At 51.7% G+C, this 18,639-nt stretch overlaps 1 protein-coding gene across 1 annotated transcript in view; it reads right to left on the bottom strand.

Annotated features, from left to right (window-relative positions):
• The window catches only part of NR5A1 (nuclear receptor subfamily 5 group A member 1), a 43,290-nt gene that overhangs the window by 15,254 nt on the left and 9,397 nt on the right, over positions 1-18,639 (bottom strand). Inside the window, exon 3 of the mRNA XM_081896505.1 lies at positions 13,969-14,729. Coding sequence (XP_081752631.1) covers positions 13,969-14,729 — 761 coding nt within the window. The remainder of the gene's footprint in view (positions 1-13,968; positions 14,730-18,639) is intronic.

The following is an 18,639-nucleotide window of genomic DNA, read 5'->3' as shown; positions in this document are numbered from 1 at the left end:
CTTTCAACCTTGCCGGGGGTCTCCTCTTCCCTCTCTGTCCTACAAGGGTGTAAGCAAAGCACTATCTCTTCCAGCCCACAGGGTACAAGCAAAGTAATACCTGTTTCAAAGTGTGTGCATGGTGCAAACAAGGAAGAAATGAACATGAACAAAGTGCAATTCCCACAGTCTCTTTTTGTCATGAGATCACCTCCTTTGCACATGCAGACTGAGAGTTTGCTTTAAGGACCTCCATGCTAATGGCCAAGGCACAGATCTCATCCAGGAGACCTAAGCAGAGACAGCTCACACCAATCAAAACATGATGCTACTGGAGCCCGTTGCTTGATGGTGTTAGGCAATGAACCTCGGTTCACAAAGAGTCAGTTCTAACTGCTAGGAAAGGCAGAGTTTCTCCACACCCCTGACCCACCAATTATCAACAGCAGCCAAAAAGAGGTATAACCCGTGTGTGTGTGTGTGTGTGTGTGTGTGTGTGTGTGTAGGCTAGTGGGGAAAGGAGAAGGGCTTTTAATTGTCTTCGCAAACCTTCATAACAGCAGGATGCAATGTGGGCTAGGACTCCACTGCTTGAAGCTGACAATTAACTCCTTGGTAGTTACAGAAAGTGTCTTTTCTGGCATCAAAGCTTTCCAAGAGGAATTGGGGCAGGGGGTGAGAGACACCTACAAGCCCGTGTCCCTCTGACCGATGACCTTTGGTGCACAGCGCTCCAACACAAAGAGGACTGGTCCCAAGTAGCTATTTAGAGGTGCAAATTGTTTCAAGGTCTACGTAATGTGCCTGGCTTGTGTAACAAGGGTGCTGCAGAGTTCAGGGAGTACAGAGGGAATCGGTGCCTTGAACTGCAAGTGGAACAGGCCAAGGACACAAGAAGGATGTCCAGCTCTCACGGTGGACAACCAGGTGGCTCTATTGGTAAACCAGCAAGCAGGATTCAACCACAACAGCCCTCTGCCCTCTCCTGTGCCAGTTTCCAGCAACTGGCGTTCAGAAGCTTTCCTGCCTCCAACTGTGGAACTCCACGAGATTTGAAAACCTCAAGCAAAATTCTTCCATGCCAAGTCACCTGGAGGGGTTTGAACACACCAGTTTTGCCTGCGTGTCTCTGTGTGTTGGAAGACTTGCAGCCTCCGCCAGAGGCAGGTTTAGGGGAGCAGGACCAGCTGAGTTGTGCTGGGCACAGAGCACTGTTGGGGACACTGCAACTATGATTTAGAAGGGAGGGAGGGAGGCGGAGGGGTTCAGAATTTGGGCGTTGCACAGGTCACCCATTGCCTCTGCTCCCAAACCAAGGAGAGCCCTGTGGAGCTTGGGGCTGCCTGCTGCTTCCACTGCCCTTGCTTCTGTGCCACTGAGAGCAGGCACAAAAAGGGGGGAAGGCAGAGGAGAGGCAGAGGCTCTCCCAACCCCCTGGTCTCCAAGCCACAGAAATGTCTGCAGGTGCTGGTTGCCTCATCTAAAAAAAGGACAGTGTAGAGTTGGGGTGTGTGGCATGTTAGGGGAGGGGCAGGCCCTCAGGTTGGGGGGACACATGATGCTCCTTCTGAGGTAGTCCATCCCCCTTTGGTCCCCACTCTGCACTCAGCTCTCAACTGTGGCTCCCAGAAGCTGTCAGCATGAGACAGGAGCCACAAGCCCAGCAGCAATGGCCTCGACTGGCCGGCTAAACCAGGTGAGGGGAGCAGGTGGGTTTCAAACCCTCAGTGAGGTAGGAACTTCCCCTGCCTGCGAAGACAAGGTTGTCACGCATTGAGTATTGACCAAGAGTGGGTCCAACGGTCAAGAAGGCCATTTCTGCCTGCGCTGCAGAGGAAGTGAGGGGCAGGTGGGGCTTGTCCACCTGGGAAGGTAGCCCACCGAGGAGAAGGAAAACTGTCCTTAAACCTCTGCTGCCTTGCAAGATATCTTTGGGAGGGAAAAAGGCTAAGGAGTGTGGCTCTTTCTATGCCTCCATCAAGCAACTCTTACACTTAAAGGTCAAGGGACCCCTGACCATTAGGTCCAGTCGTGGACGACTCTGGGGTTGCGCGCTCATCTCGCTTTATTGGCTGAGGGAGCCGGTGTACAGCTTCTGGGTCATGTGACCAGCATGACGAAGCCGCTTCTGGCGAACCAGAGCAGCGCACGGAAATGCCGTTTATCTTCCCACTGGAGTGGTACCTATTTATCTACTTGCACTTTGACGTACTTTCGAACTGCTAGGTTGGCAGGAGCTGGGACCGAGCAGCAGGAGCTCACCCCATCATTGCGGAGATTTGAACTGCCGACCTTCTGATCAGCAAGTCCGAGGCTCTGTGGTTTAACCCACAGCGCCACCCACGTCCCCTCTTTTACACTCAAGCTGGTGCCAAACGTCTTGCTGTGCTCTCCTTTGGAAGCAGGCTGAGAGTATCATCTGGGCACACTGCCTGGGTTTGCACCCTGGGGAGGTCACTGCTAAAAAGCAGCAGCTTGCCTTCTCACGACAGATGGATGCCAGCCACGAGGTGGGAAAGGTGCAGAAAAGGGCAACTCAAAGGATAGATTGGATGGAGTGACTTGCCTATGAAGAAAGGTTGTAACTTTGGAGACTTTTTCGTTTATAGAGAAAGGGCAAGTCAGAAGCGTCACAACGGAAGCTTATAAAATCACACATGGTGTGGAGGAATGCCAATGAAGTTGAATATTGGAAGATATTGGAAGACAGAGAAAAGAAAAGTTAAACTATGGGAGGCAGTGATGGCCACCCACTTGGATGGCTTGAAAAGAGGACTGGGGAAATTCATGGAGGAGGAAGAGAGGGCTGTCAATATCTTCAAGCCAGGATGGCTCCAAAGTTTCCCATCTGAGGCATCTGAGAGCAGGGTGTTGGACTCAATGGACCCCTGGCCTGATCCAGCGGCCTCTTCTTGTGCTGTTATGATCACTCAAAATGAAACGTGTCCACAAGTCTCTCTGAGAGGCTGCTACGGATGCAGCCACTGCAACGGGGGGGGGGGGGGGAGTTGCAGAGGGCACAATTATTTGGTGAAGATTGGATGTGTCCCCTCGACAATTGGGAAGGGACAAAGCTGGGCCAGAAGATGACAATCAAAACCTTTCACAAATTGAAGGTGTTAATAAGAGGTTAACACCTTTCAGGTGTCTCAGCGACTGACCTCTCCCCTCCCCCAACCACCACCAAGATCATCAGGAAAACAAGATGTTGTTTAATTGCCTGCCTAGATGTCAGTCCAGCACAACAGGCTTGCAACTTTCTCCTTCCCCTTCTCGGTCCCATGAACTGGGTGTGCAGGACATTTAACCCTACCTAAAAGAAAGCAAAAAATGTGAAGCCTCGCACGGCCTTCCCTACAGATGTTATCAGACTACAACTCCCGTCGCTGCTGACCTCAAGCCAAGTTGGCTGGGGCTAATGAGATGAATCTGTCAGTTTCAGTTTCTTGTTTTTCTAATATTAAATCCAGCTTTCCACAAGTAAAAAAATAAGAAATCCTCATGAAAATTCATCAGCGTTTAATTGTGAATTTCACCTAATAAACACTATTTTTAAGATGCAACTTTGATGAACTTAAAACATTCCTGCAATCATTTCCCCCTAACATAATGAATTTTTATATCTAATTTTACTAATGCATGCCTTTTTAGGCACACTTCCTCCTAATGTATGCACACTGGATGGGGACCTGCATTACTTAATTCAGAGAAGTGTGAATTTTGAAAGATAATTGTGTTTCAGCTCACTTGGAATCACAGATTTGTGGGGCTGGAAGGGACCCCAAGGGGAATCCAGTCCAGCCCCCAGCAATGCAGGAATCTCAGCTAAAGATTCCATGACTGATGGCCACCCAACTTCTGCTTAAAAACCTCCCAAGGAGAGTGAACCACCTTCTGAGGAAATCTGTTCCACTGTTGTATAGCTCTTACTGTCAGAAAGTTTTCCCCAAATGTTTAGGCTGAATCTCCTTTCTTGTAACTTGAATCTGATAGTTTGGTTCCTACTGTCTGGAGCAGCTTCCTCTATCTTCCAACGCCCCATCCAATATCTGAATATGGCCACCTCAGTCTCCTCTTCTCCAGTCTAAACACCACCATATCCCTCAGACATTCATTTTAAGTCTGGGTCGCAAGAGCCTTTATCTTTGGTCGCTTTCCTCTGACCCCATTCCAGCTTCTCAAAATCCTTCTTCAGGATATTGTATTGGTTCAAGTTGTGTGGACTGGGTACTTTTCCATCAAAATGCAGACAAAATATCACCTCTCCCTGATAGTTAATGGGAGTGGAGAATCCCACTATTCCAAGGGAAATGGGTGCTTTCATCTGGGTTTAGCTCAACTAGATTCAAAAACCATCCACATAAGTTAAGCACAAACTCCACAGTGGAAAGGATGTCCCCACATGCCCCAGCCCAAAATCTATAGGCAAACCAACAAAATGAGCCCGTCCAGATGGAGCCGTAAATGTATCATAACTTTCAGTTTTAGTATCAGTTAATATTGCTGTTGTTGTTCCTGTATAAGGTAAAGCTAAAAGTAAAGGTACCCCTGCCCGTACGGGCCAGTCATGTCTGACTCTAGGGTTGTGCGCCCATCTCGCTTAAGAGGCCGGGGGCCAGCGCTGTCCGCAGACACTTCCGGGTCACATGGCCAGCGTGACGAAGCTGCTCTGGTGAGCCAGCGCCAGCGCAGCACACGGAAACACCGTTTACCTTCCCGCTATAAAGCGGTACCTATTTATCTCCTTGCACTTAGGGATGCTTTCGAACTGCTAGGTGGGCAGGAGCTGGGACCGAACGACGGGAGCTCACCCCGCCGCGGGAATTCGAACCGCTGACCATACAATCGGCAAGTCCTAGGCGCTGAGGTTTTACCCATGGCGCCACCCGCGTCCCAGGTGTTCCTGTATACACATTGCTATAAGAAGCGGGGGTGCATTATTATTACTGTTTTTTAATTGTTCTGGTGTATTTTGCCAGGGAAGCTCTGGTTTTCCCAGTAGTGATGTATGGAAATGAGAGCTGGACCATAAAGAAGGCTGATCGTCAAAGAATGGATGCTTTTGAATTATGGTGCTGGAGGAGACTCTTGAGAGTCCCATGGACTGCAAGAAGATCAAACTGATCCATTCTGAAGGAAATCAGCCCTGAGTGCTCACTGGAAGGACAGATCCTGAAGCTGAGGCTCCAAGACTTTGGCCACCTCAGGAGAAGAGAAGACTCCCTGGAAAAGACCCTGATGTTGGGAAAGATGGAGGGCACAAGGAGAAGGGGATGACAGAGGACGAGATGGTGGGACAGTGTTCTCGAAGCTACCAGCATGAGTTTGACCAAACTGCGGGAGGCAGTGGAAGACAGGCGGGCCTGGCGTGCTCTGGTCCAGGGGGTCATGAAGAGTTGGACACGACTAAACAACTTAAGAAGTGAGTGTTCCGGTTTTTGAATATTCTTCGGAAGCCGAACGTCCAACGCGGCTTCTGCGGCTTCTTGATTGAGTGCAGGAAGCTCTTGCAGCCAATCAGAAGTCGTGCCTTGGTTGTCAAACATTTTCAGAAGTTGAACGGACTCCCGGAACAGATTCCGTTCAACAACCAAGGTACGACTGTAATGCAATGCTATGTGGCATCAACAGAAGTCTAGTGTCCCGATCATTGGAACACTGATCATTCTGCCTATTCTGCCTTGGACAGATCCCACCTGGAGTCTTGTGTCCAGTTCTGGGCTGCACAATTTAAGAAAGATGTTGACAAGTTGAAATGTGTGAGGGTCCCTTGTTTTTTTCCAGAAAAAAATAGAAATCTTGGAAAAATTGAAAAAATGTTCAGTGTGGAGTAGTTTTACAAATTGCATGAAATGCAATGTATATGAAATTATTATGCTTGCAATAAAACAGGTAAGCACCCCACTTTCCCTCAAAAGCAACAAAAAAAAGCAAGAACCCATCAACATAAAAAATAATCAGATTTGCCCCTTAGCACCAACAGCAAATGAAGTTAAGGTCTACCTCAATATTTAAGCTCAATAGAAGGTCTACCCTTTGAGCAGAGCTTTAAAAAGAAAAGAAACAGAAGACACAACATATACATGCAGTTTCTTCTATCTCATTTTCTGAACTACTGCTGTCATTTCCATTTCTTCTTCCCCTTCCTATTTGTCATTTTTCTCATGGACTTCTAAAAAACAGCTTTCAATTTTTCTGCATGCCAGGCCCAGAAGTAACCAACATCCAGTTACTGAATAGTATGCTGCACTAAGGCTCAAACTCTCTTTGAAAGGAAAAGGAGTGTATGCGGGGGGTTTTAATTGAATTTGTTATTATATATTATAAACCGCATGATAGTAAGAGAGCTTCTAAACAGCTAACAAAAATATACAGTAGAACATTAAAACGATTGATAAAATACAGTTAAAAGCAGGTATTTAAGAGGATTCAAAAGGTGACTAAAGTCAGCAGTGATTAAAAGGAAGCAAATCGCAGGCAGCTTCTACGTGTTCAGATGTTTACAACAGCCTTAATGAAAATGTTTTGAGCCGTTGCTGGAAAGAGTTCAGTGAGAGCACCTGCCTGGTGTCAGTTGGCAGGGAGCTCTAAGGGGGGGTGCTGGAAGGCCTGGGGGGGACGGAAAAAATGGGGGGGTGACCAGGGTTTTTTCTGGGGTTTTCCAAAGCCATTTTTTCCAAGAAAAATTTTGGGGGGGGGGATGTGTGGAATATTCAAACTATATCAAACTATTTAAAAATAAAATAAAATTCTGGGGGGAAACGGCTTTGGGGGGGAAATGGGAAAAACCTGGGGGGGGGGGTTCCGATTTTCCTGGGTTTTTTTCAGGCCTTCCCATCTCTGGGTATCAGGGTGGTTATAGGTTATCCTGCTTTCAGGACAGTTTGCCCCTGGAAAAGCGTCAGGGAGCACAACTGAGGCATGCCCCATAACTTCCTGTTGGAATCCTGTAATATTTTTATCTATTATTATTATTATTATTAGCATTATTATTATTATTAGCATTATTAGCATTAAAAAGGTAAAAGGACCCCTGACCATTAGATCCAGTTGTAGCCGACTCTGGGGTTGTGGCGCTCATCTCACTTTATTGGCCGAGGGAGCCAGCGTTCAGCTTCCAGGTCATGTGGCCAGCATGACTAAGCTGCTTCTGGCGAACCAGAGCAGCGCACGGAAACGCTGTTTACCTTCTCGCCAGAGTGGTATCTATTTATCTACTTGCACTTTGACGTGCTTTCGAACTGCTAGGTTGGCAGGAACAGGGACCGAGCAACGGGAGCTCACCCCGTCATGGGGATTCGAACCGCCGACCTTCTGATCGGCAAGTCCCAGGCTCTGTGGTTTAACCCACAGTGCCACCCGCGTCCCATATTATTAGCATTATTATTAGCATTAGGAGCTCAAGCATTAGGAGCCCCAGGAGCTCAAGGTGGTGTACATGGTTTTCTCTCCTTCCTCATTCAATTCCCACGACAACCCTGTGAGGTGGGTTAGGCTGAGAGAGGCAGTGAATGGACCAGTGTCACACCCTATGAGCTTCATGGCAGCCAGGTGGGGATTTGAACCCTGGTCTCTCCCAGGTCTTAGTCTGACACTCTTAATGACTACTCTGGTTCTTTCTTGCTGCCAGCCTCAGATCTCTCCATCCACACCCTCCTGGCCACTTAAATACAAATCACGAGACCTCAGCCCAGCCCAGGCCACAGCACCCATCCTGTCAGGTCCCCATTGCTTGGAGCCACCCTCAAGCCTCCCATCGCCGGGAGAAATCCATCTCTATATAATTTATTAAATTATAGGTTGTCAGTGGAAGAGGACAGAAGAGCCCAAACCCAGGACAACCCCAAGAGCAATCTATTCCACCTCCCTGCCCAGACACTCCATCCCCGCAAATCTTCCTTCAAGCCTTGACACATCTCATCTCAGCTCACTTAAGAGAGGGTATTTATGGGTATCAGCTCTGACCTCTCCCCCCGCCCCCACCTATCCCTCCCCACACACCTCCCTCCATAAACAAGAAACCGCCTCCCCGCCCCCCGCCCAAATCTCCCCTGGCCTGGCCGGTTATTAGTCTTGCCTCCCGAAGGCCAGCAGAGCCTGTAACTCTCGGGCGCTTGACACCCCAGGAACAGCAGCACATCACTCTTGCCCGCAGATTGGCAGGCGAGGCTCTCGTTTGTCAGAGCCGGACTGACAGAATTACTAGCCCTTAAATGAAACGATATATCTGGGAGGTTAAATCTGATTTCAATCTGGCTGCCCTGGGAGAAGGCGGGTGGGGTGGGGGGGCCGAGGGGCAGAATATTGCACTGGGAACTGGTGTCAAGAGGCCAATTAGCCCAGTGGCAACACAGCCGGTCCCCTCGGCCTTCTGCACAATTATGTACCAAAAGGGGCTGGAGGGTTCTGACACACTGGCACAGCTTGGGGCCATTGCAGAGTTTGGGGGCTGCTGCAGTCCCTGAAGGAAAGGAGCAGTTTGGGAGGGGTTACAAAGGGCACCCTGGCTTCAAACTCAGGGTCTGGAAGCACCCAGGGCTGGCCAGGAGGACATTCACAAGAACATCAGAGTCTCCTGGATGAGGCCAATGGCCCACCTTGTCCAGTATCTCACAGTGACCCACCAGATGCCCTTTCTGGGAAACCTGATAGAAGGACATGAACCCGAGAGCCAGTGGCGGAGGAAGGAGACTGCGGTGGGTGCAGCCCACCCGGGTGTCACCACTGAGGGTGTGACAAAATGCCGGGCGGCGTTCACCACGGGCCTGCAGCGCACCCAAGCCATGCGTCTCTCCTGGGAGAGACATGGTGCTTGGGTGCGTGAAGGCTCTGCTCTGACCAAACGGTCCACCCGCTACCTCCCCCCCAGCTGCAAGGCGACTGAGTGGGAGGAGGCAGGTAGACTCTGGAGGCCCCTGGGTGTGCCCTGCCCCTGGGTGTGCCGCCCCAGGCGCCCAAGCGGCCTCCTTCGGCGCTGCCAAGAGCGTCTCTCTCCCCTCCTGCAATCTCCAGCAACTGGTATTCGGCACCAGTGTGGGAGGCAGAGCACAGACATCAGGGCTAGGAGCCGTAAGAACGTAGGAAGAGCCTGCTGGATCGGGCCCGTCATCCCAAGGGGAAACCAGGGCTATTTAAAGTGGTGTAAGAGGACTTTAAATCTATAGTGTGGGTCTGGCCACTGGCTGGGAGAACAGCGCACAGCTAGAGAATGGCTTGGTCCCAATCCAGACATCCAGTCTTCTTTGGGCTGGCACTTCTGCAGCACATCTGGCTGCCCAGGCCCTGGCTAAGTTTCTGACTGTAGCACCACTTTGGGAACTGAAGTTCTGGGAGGGCAAGGGCTCTCCTAATGCATCTTAGCACCCTTAAAAACTACAACTCCCAGAATTCTCGGGGGAAGCCAAGGCTATTTAAAGTGGTGTAAGAGAACATTAAAAGGGACATGGGTGGCGCTGTGGGTTAAACCACAGAGCCTAGGACTTGCCGATCAGAAGGTCGGCGGTTCAAATCCCCATGACGTCCCTGCTCCTGCCAACCTAGCAGTTCGAAAGCACGTCAAAGTGCAAGGAGATAAATAGGTCACGCTCCGGTGGGAAGGTAAATGGTGTTTCCATGCGCTGCTCTGGTTCGCCAGAAGCGGCTTAGTCCTGCTGGCCACATGACCCGGAAGTTGTACGCCGGCTCCCTTGGCCAGTAAAGGGAGATGAGCGCCGCAACCCCAGAGTCGGCCACGACTGGACCTAATGGTCAGGGGTCCTTTTACCTTTAAGAGGACTTTAAATCTACAGTGTGGGTCTGGCCACTAACTCTGAGCGATGATGTGGGGCACCAGGCTGCTCCACCTACTCTCATCAGGGCTGGAGCAGGATTGGAGCAAAGGTCCTGCGAGACAAAGTATTAACCACCAAGTTGTCTGCTCTCTCTGCCTCCCCCCCTCCCCCATTAAAGTTGTAAGTTTTAATGTAAATAAATTGCTGTGTTTGAGTGCACTGTATTGAATATGCTGTAAAGGGGCGTTTACCTTAGACAAGAGTTTCCACTCCAACAAAAGCATCAGAGGAGGCTGGTATTTTCCCATTCAGTACCTGATCACTCACCTCTGGAAACATGAGCTGGAAGCTGAAATTTGGGGAGCCATGGCATGTGCTTGCTCCTCGGCTAGGAGCAGCAGCTGTTGCAGAAGTTCTGCATTGATGAACCAGCCAGGATCAGAAAGAGGGAAGTCCATTGAACTACATAAAGGACTGGAGCCCACCTCCTGTTTGCAATGTCTTTCTTTGATATTCTGCAGTGTTTGTCTTAGTGTGGCTAGAATCGAGATAAGTTCTGAAGCTCATTATTGTGGTGGAGAGATATCATTTCTACACAAAGTCCAGATCAGGGACTAATACCTCCCCCTCACCATGTTCAAGCCCCCGTTTCTGAGGAGAGGGGGCTGTGTCTTTGAAGACGGGAACTGTGATGTCTACATCACAGTAAAGTGAGATTAGCAATAGTTGGGGAATGACTTTTGTCCTAGAACAAGATTAGCCTTCCTGTCTATTCCAGAGGATTTGGGACTTGCAGGCCAGCAGCCCATTTCCCAGAGTGGCCAACAGATGCCCCTGGGAAGACCACAAGCCGGAAATTTGCAGGTGGGGGGGGTGTTAGCAGTTCTCTCCCACTGTTGAGCCCCAGGTAACTAGGATTCACTCTGGAGGTGCCATCATGACTAGTAGCCACTGTTCACCTTACACCCCACGCATTTTCCTAACCCCCCTTTTACTGCTATATTACATTTGCCATATTTTTCGTGCTATAAGACGCACCCGACCATAAGATGCACCTAGTTTTAGAGGAGGAGAACAAGACAAAAAATGCTCTCTCCCTCTCTGCTCAGCGTCTCTCCAGCAAAGCGGGAGAAGAAACGGAAGGGGCTCCATTTCTGAAGGGGCGCTGCGCAGAGAGGGAAAGCTGCGCAGCACCTCTCCAGCAAAGCGAAGCCAGGAGAGCAAGAGGGATCAATCCCTCTTGCTCTCCTGGCTTCAGCGAAAGCTGCGCAGCCTGCATTCGCCCTATAACACGCACACACATTTCCTCTTACTTTTTAGGAGGGGGAAGTGTGTCTTATAGAGTGAAAAATACATTATATTCCACCTTGGCCTCTATGGTCCCCCTCTATTTTATTCTCAAAACTACCCTGTGAGGTACACACTGGTGTTAAGTTCGTCATAATTAAAGGACAAACTGCCTAGAGAATTTTGCTCCCAATCTACTGTTAACTTTTTCCTAGTCTGACACTCTAACCATTACACCATGCTGTCCCAAGTTGGTGAGCACTGGTATTGAAAACAGGGGTTGGAGATCACCATACTCCCTCCCCCTCTCCCCCCCCCCCAGTCAGGAGAACCCTCTGAAGCCGTCATGGTTGCAGTTTTGAACAAGGCCTGAAGGAGCTTGCTAAGTGGCCTTGGGCCAGTCACTTTCCCTAAATGACAGGGTTGTTGTGAGAATAAAGAGGGTAGGAAGAGAACTATGTGTAACAGCTTGAGCTCTTTGGAGGGAAAAGTGGGCTATAAATGTAAAAACAAACAAACAAATAATAAACTATTTCCTTTGCTCACACGGCATGGAATCCAGGCCCCTTCTGTTTCAACGTTCACATACTTTTCTTTTCTATCCCATAAGGCTTATGCAGGCAATTAAGAACACACCTTTCCACAGCCTTTAGCTGATTAATAATGTTAACTTTAGGGACACGGGTGGTGTTGTGGGTTAAACCACAGAGCCAAGGACTTGCCAATCAGAAGGTTGGTGGTTTGATTCCCCGCGACGGGCTGAGCTCCCGTTGCTCGGTCCCAGCTCCTGCCAACCTTGCAGTTCGAAAGCACGTCAAAGTGCAAGTAGATAAATAGGTACCGCTCCAGCAGCAAGGTAAACAGCGTTTCCGTGCGCTGCTCTGGTTCGCCAGAAGCGGCTGAGTCCTGCTGGCCACGTGATCCGGAAGCTGTATGCCGGCTCCCTCAGCCAATGAAGCAAAATGAGCGCTGCAACCCCAGAGTCGGCCATGACTGGACCTAATGGTCAGGGGTCCCTTTACCTTTACTTTAATGTTAACTTTGTTATATAGCTTTTCTTGTATGGTTTTATGCACAATTGTTGTAATGTGCTCTGAGATTTTATTTATACATCAAAGCAATGGCTCTCCAATGGCAGACCTGTTTCGTACAGAAGATCTTAAACCCAGATCTAAAAAGCAAAGTTGCAATGGGAGAGCAGTTTGTTGCCTGCCTGGAGGAGTGAGGAGAGAGGGCTACAGAGATCCACCGGCCTTGGAGGAAGGCAGGCAATGGGAGCCCAGGGACCCTGGCGGTGCCTCTGGCTCCTTAACAGAGGAATCTTCTGGAGCCCCATTTGCCAGCTGAGCCCTCTTCCTCCCACACTGGCCGGGCCTCAAATGAGTTATGCCCATCAATTGCCTGGCTAGTGGGGTTTTTAAAACTTCGATAGCAGTTTTAGTGGGACACTATAAAGCCACGCTGGGGAGAGCTCATTTAGCTGTTTTAAATGTGAAAGCCCCGTCATTGCTAATGAAAGAATCTGCCCTGCACACATGAATTTTCATTCATTTGAAAGCATTTCTCCACCAGCAAGTGCTTTGGTCTTATTTATTGTAGCCATTTCCTCAAGGGCTTGAACAGTGCAGAGGTTGGTGATCCACTGAGGAGTCCTAGGTGCAAATCTCACACAACCACAGATTCACACTGAATGACACTTTCAAAGGGGGGCAGCTCTCTGCCTCTCAGAATGCATTTTTTCCAAGTGGTGAATAAGCCCAATATTTAGGAAAGATATTCCGTGCGCTGCTCTGGTTCGCCAGAAGTGGCTTAGTCCTTCTGGCCACATAACCGGAAGTTGTCTGTGGACAAATGCCATCTCCCTCGGCCTATAGAGATGGAGCGTGCAACCCCAGAGTTGTCCGCCACTGGATCGAACGGTCAGGGGTCCCTTTACCTTTTGGGAAGGGATTCGAACTCGGATTCCCCAGGCCCAAGTGAGGTCCCGGATCCACTCTCAGCTGAGGGCCCTCTCCACTCTCACACGTACACCTGCCCTTCCATAAGGTTCAGGAGGGAGACGGTCCATGTGGATCTGCTGTTCTGCCTGGGACCCCAAAATATGGGATGAAGCAGATCCCTTCTGCACAGGCAAAGTGGACTAATGGGAGGCCATGCCTCAATATCCACACCCCTTTCCAAGCATTGAGGGAGGCAGGCATGCCTGAAATCATACGCACACTTACCTGCGTGTAAGCCCCGCTGCACTCCATGGGGCTTACTGTTAAGACACCTCTGGCCCACCAGCCGAAGCACCTGTGGGCCCACCAGCCTCTGTTCGCTCTCAGCAGCCTCCCATTCTTATTTGCAACCTGTCCAGGGGGTGGCCCTGGCAGCTGCCCCATCAGCCCAGATGGACACCAGTAACCAAGGGGCATAGTGGGCAGGACAGACTTTCAGGTTGTCCCTGAGCAACTCTGAGCTGAAGTCCCTGAAAGGGTGGCTGTTGGGTGCAGCGAACAGTCAACTGCCCTTTGCCAAGGCTTCCCAGGTTCCCATCACCGCTGGGGAAGGCAAGGGGGGCCTCGACCTCCGCAGAGAGAGAGAACTGGGCACCAGCTGCCCTTTCTCCTGGCAGCCCCTGGGCCAGAAGGGCACCTCAAAGAGGGTTCCCAAGGTAAATCACTGAGCGCAGGTGAAGCTGAGGGTGTGTCCTTACCTGGCAGAAGACTTACCCTGCGTTCGCTGCCGGCGCTCTGCACGTGCTCAAAGCAGGCCTCGCCCCAGCCACAGTTCAGCCTTCCTCCTCACCACCCACCACCCCGGGACCAAACAAAGCAACCACGGGAAACATGCCCAAGTCGGGGAGATGTAGGTCGTGGGAAGCCATTTCCTCTCGGGGTTCGCCCCCCCCCCCAGCGAAAAGCAACGACCCCGCCCGCCTCCCACTCACCTCCAGCTCCTTGAAGAAGATGCAGCTGCGCGCCCACTCCACGATGGCGAAGAGGGTCTGATCCGCCATCTTACACATGATGCCAAAGGCGTTGAGCTTCTCGTGGCGGGCCTTGCTCTGCTCCTCCTGCAGGCAGGCCAGGATGCGGGCCTTGAGTTGCGCCTCGTCGGGCTCCTGCTGCAGCAGCTTCAGGATCACGTCGGGCAAGTCGCCCCCAGTGGCTGCGGAGCCGCCATTGGGGTAGACCTCCGGGTAGGGGTACGGCGGGGCTGCCTCGTTTGGATGCGTCGCGTATGGGTCCGGGAACTCGGACTTGATGGCCCGGTTGGCGAAGGACTGGTAGTGGTAACCCGAGAGCGGCCCGTGACCCGAGGGCACCGGCATGGCCAGCGCGGGCGTCCCGTAGGAGCTGCGCTCGTAGTCGACGGGCGCCATGGCGGTGGAGCTGCTTATCCCGCTGCCACCGCCACCGCTGCCGGAGCTGCTGCTGCTGCTATTGCCGCTGCCGGGCGGGGGCAGCGCCTTTGCCACCCCAGGCTGGTGGTGGTGGTGGTGGCTCAGGCCGTGCAGCGAGGCCGACAGCCCGCCGTACTCCGCCGCCGCCGCCGCCTGCACCGGGGACACGATGGGCGGCTGGGCGGTCTCCAGTTTGAAGCTGTTAGCGCGGATCAGCGCCTTCTTCTGCTGTTTCATGGCTCGGTCCCGCTTGTACATGGGCCCGAACTTGTTCCGGCCACCCCGCATGCGGTCGGCGCGCACGGCTGGAGGGAGGAGGGAGGGAGGGAGGGAGGGAGGAGAAGAAGGGGGAAAGGGAGAGAAAGCGGGGAAAAGGCGTCAGACAAAATCCGACCAGGAGGGCCCAGGCTGTGTTCAAACGACTGCACGCGGGGTGGGGGAACGCCACGAATCTGGCCCCTGCTCCGCCCCGCTTTGGCTACACTGCAGGTCGCGTGCACACTGTAACTTTGAAACACGTTTGAATGTAAGCAGGGCGTGCTGGCTAGACCTTTAATGCACATCTGAACACTGTGTGGATGCTAGTCCCTCGGGGCTTCAGGGGGAAGAGGATGACTGCAGGATGGTCCTGGCGAGGGGGACGGAGAGCGTGATCCTAGGCGTAAAGGCCCCTTTCCCAAGCTAGCCGTGGTTATTTCGCGCCACTGCCCGCGCCACGACCCTCGAGCAGAGCGCAAGAATGTGTCACGGTTGTGAAACCCGCGCAGGTGCTTCTCTGCTGGCCTCCCCCGGCCTCCATCCCCGATGCCGACACTGTTCCCAAAAGCGCAGCAGCTGCCTTGGAAGCGCGCCCTGGAAGAGAGCGCTCTCCTCCCCCGCTTCCAAAAGACGAAACTCGCCCCATATCCTACCTCCCGCCCTAGTCCCTGAGAAGAGGGGAAGCGGGAGGGAGAAGCCAGGAGAGGCTTCCAGCCGCCAAGAGCGACTCCCACGAACCCGGGAGAAAAGGAGGCCCGGCCATCCCGCGAGGTCCATTGGCAGAGGACGCGGCTTCGCCTCCCACCTTCCTCCGGAGCAAGGAAGGAAGGCAGGCGGCGGCCACTGGCCACGGAAACGCCTCTGCCAAACTCCTCCTGGGGTAAAGGGCCATGCGAGGCTGGTAAGCCCGAGCTACTATTAAAAGTTGAAACCGACTTGAAAACGACGTGCTCAGGTGTTAGCCTTCCGCAGGTCCTTGTTCCTACTTTGGAGGGGGAACGACCCGTCTCATCTGTGCGCCCCAGCGGTCTGCGCATGAGCTAGAAGCCAGCGGCCCAGCCAGCAGCTGACATTGCGAGGTCCAGCCAAAGACCTTGCTGGTCAGAGATGCTTTTCTGGCGCTGCCCATCCTCCAGATGCATCTTGGAAGCAGGGTGCTGGCGCAACAGCCCTCCCCAAGCTCGGCGCGCTGGGATGAGGAGCCTGCGGCTCTCCAGAGGTTGCTGGAGCCTGGGGACCACATCTGGAGAACCGCGGGCTCCTCGTCTCCGCTGGAGCGGAAGAGGCGCGCCAAAACTCAACACCTCACCTCGGTCTGGTTCCTACTTCAGCCAGAACTTCTTGGTTTATGCTGTGTAATTTATTGGTTTCTGCATTCGAAAATGGTGAGCCGCCTTGGGTTCCTTGGCCAGAAAGGCAGTGCGTTACAAATTAAATCATTCAGAAAGCTGGGGAAAGGACCTCCCAGCAAAGTCCCACCAATTCCTGCAAGCCGGTCAACGGGAAATGAGAATGGGGAGCTCAGGTGTGGTCGACCCCCCGGGGCCCGTCGCTCGCCGGACTGGCAGCCAACATGGCCGTGGGCTCCCCATCTCCGCCACCTTGGGAAGTCCACAGTGCCGCTAGCAAAGATGTCTGCGCGCACCCCTGCGCAATTACGCGCAATGCCAATGATGTCCTGATTCCTCGTCAAAACAAAAAAATTCCTTCCAGTAGCACCTTAAAGACCAACTAAGTTAGTTCTTGGTATGAGCTTTCGTGTGCATGCACACTTCTTCAGCAAGGTATCTGAAGAAGTGTGCATGCACACGAAAGCTCATACCAAGAACTAACTTAGTTGGTCTTTAAGGTGCTACTGGAAGGAATTTTTTTGTCTTGACTATGGCAGACCAACACGGCTACCTATCTGTAACTGATTCCTCGTGTCACTCCTGCTCTCGCGCACATCCTTCCTCTTCTCCTATCTGGGGGCGGTTTATGAGCCCTTTAAGAGCGGCTGGTGTCAGCGCCCCCTCGCTTTCCTCTAGTCCTCCCGAATCAGTACACTTTTATGTTGCCTTTTGGCCTCCATTGTTGAAGGATCTCTTTTTAAGAGGTCCGGGGTGGCACAGTGATTAGTTTACTTGGACCTGGGAGAGACCTGTGTTCAAATCCTTCCACCGGAGGCCTGCGTGTGGCATTAGAGGCCGGTCCATAGAAGCCATCTCCTAGGGGTCGAGGTCCCTTTCCCCACCCCCTAACAAAATATTGGAGGGGGACAGTCCCCACCCCGGTTGATGGGCATTGCTACTCAAGTGATGTGTGATCGATTATGCGGGAAGGGGCTTAGCTCTCCCACAATATTTCATACAAATTTGCTCCCTGGGCCAGTCACTGCTTGTCACTCCAGCCTACCTCACAGGGTTGCCGTTGGGATTAGATTGCGCCACTCTGGACACCACGTGGATGCCACATTGAGCTCTTCCGAGGAAAAGAGGTAATTAAATACAATTAATGAATGAATGGATAGCATTCTCTTTCCTTCCCTTCTTCGTGCGCCCATTTGCTCCACGCAGAATAACAGAAGAACATAAGAACGTGGGGCGGTTGCCTTTTGCCAAGTCAGAGACTCCTGGTCTATAGAGCTCGGAATTGTCTCCACTGACTGGCAGCGCCTCCTCATGAGTCTTCTCCCAGCCCTGCTTGCTGGAGATGTCCCCGGGGACTAAGCCTGGGACCTTCTGAACTATAGCCTTTCTCCGCCCCTCGCGGCGACCCCTGGTGGATAAAGCCACGCGAAGCCCACCTGACGCGGGCTAGGCTAAGGCCAGTCGCAAGGCATCAAAAGGTATGGGCACTCTGCGTGCACTCAAGGGCACTGCAGTGGTATTGCTAGATGGGGTTAAATAGGGGAGAACCCTGTACCTCTGCCACCTTAAGCTCCTCGGAGAACGAGGTGGGATATAAATGCAAACAAATATTTTCGACTACAACTCCCATCAGCTGGGGCTGAGGGGAATTGTAGCTCAGAAACCTCCGGGGTGAGGCCCACGGTTTCATCACACCTGCTCCGCCAAGGCACAGAACAGAAGAATCTGGCGGACACTGGTGTCCATCTAACCCACAGGTATTGTCTGCTGTGCTGGCACCAGCTCTCCGGCCAAGGGTCCTTTTAAGGGGGGTGGGGGTGCCAGGGATTGAACCTGGAGCCTTTGGCATGCAAAGTGGGGGCACTTCACCACCGAGCAGATCTCTCCCCCCCCCCATGGTGCCTGCTGTCAGAGGGGGCTCTGGCCAGCCAGGTTCTGCACAATGGGCAATGGGCCCAAGGGACTCCAGTGAGGCCCGCATCCCAGTCCACTGCTCAGGACAGGAGGCTATTTCCGTGCAGCGGTAGAAAAAGCTGAGCACCGGCCGGAATAAATGTCCGGACTGCTGGGATTTAAACAAAAAACAAATCTGAATACAGTATTATTTTTATTCCTTTCCCCTGGGATCTTTGGAAAGGGAAGTGTCCGCTAGGGCTATAACTTTTTTACAACCTCATGTTCCTGTAGCTTAGTTAGATGAACTTTTGCCTAAAAACAAAGGAACGAACTGTCATTTCCAAACCTTTTGAAAAAAGGTCACCCCGAAATCAATACATCGATTTTGGTAGATGTAACTGTATAATGTATTATGCATGGCATGTATACAGGAAAAATGGAGCTTGCAAATTTTCTAATACATGTACAATATTTTATACATGGTCCATCACTTCTTATTGCTGAGAATAAATTGAGGATCCTGTGCGACATGATTGTAATGATTATGATTATATTTATACCCTGCCCATCCAACTGGGTTTCTCCAACCACAATTGTATATTGCCACAGAAATAAATATTAAAAATTAAGAAGTTTAGTTGTTTGTCCAGAAATCTTTCCCTATAGACCAATATCTGGGTTCTTCTTGAACATTCTCAGCAGTTTTAGGAAG

The sequence above is a fragment of the Podarcis melisellensis genome (assembly GCF_964234715.1).
Source record: "Podarcis melisellensis genome assembly, chromosome: Z".
Classification (NCBI taxonomy): Eukaryota; Metazoa; Chordata; class Lepidosauria; order Squamata; family Lacertidae; genus Podarcis; species Podarcis melisellensis.
Note: the sequence above shows the minus strand (reverse complement) of the source record. Positions and strands in the feature narration are given on the sequence as shown.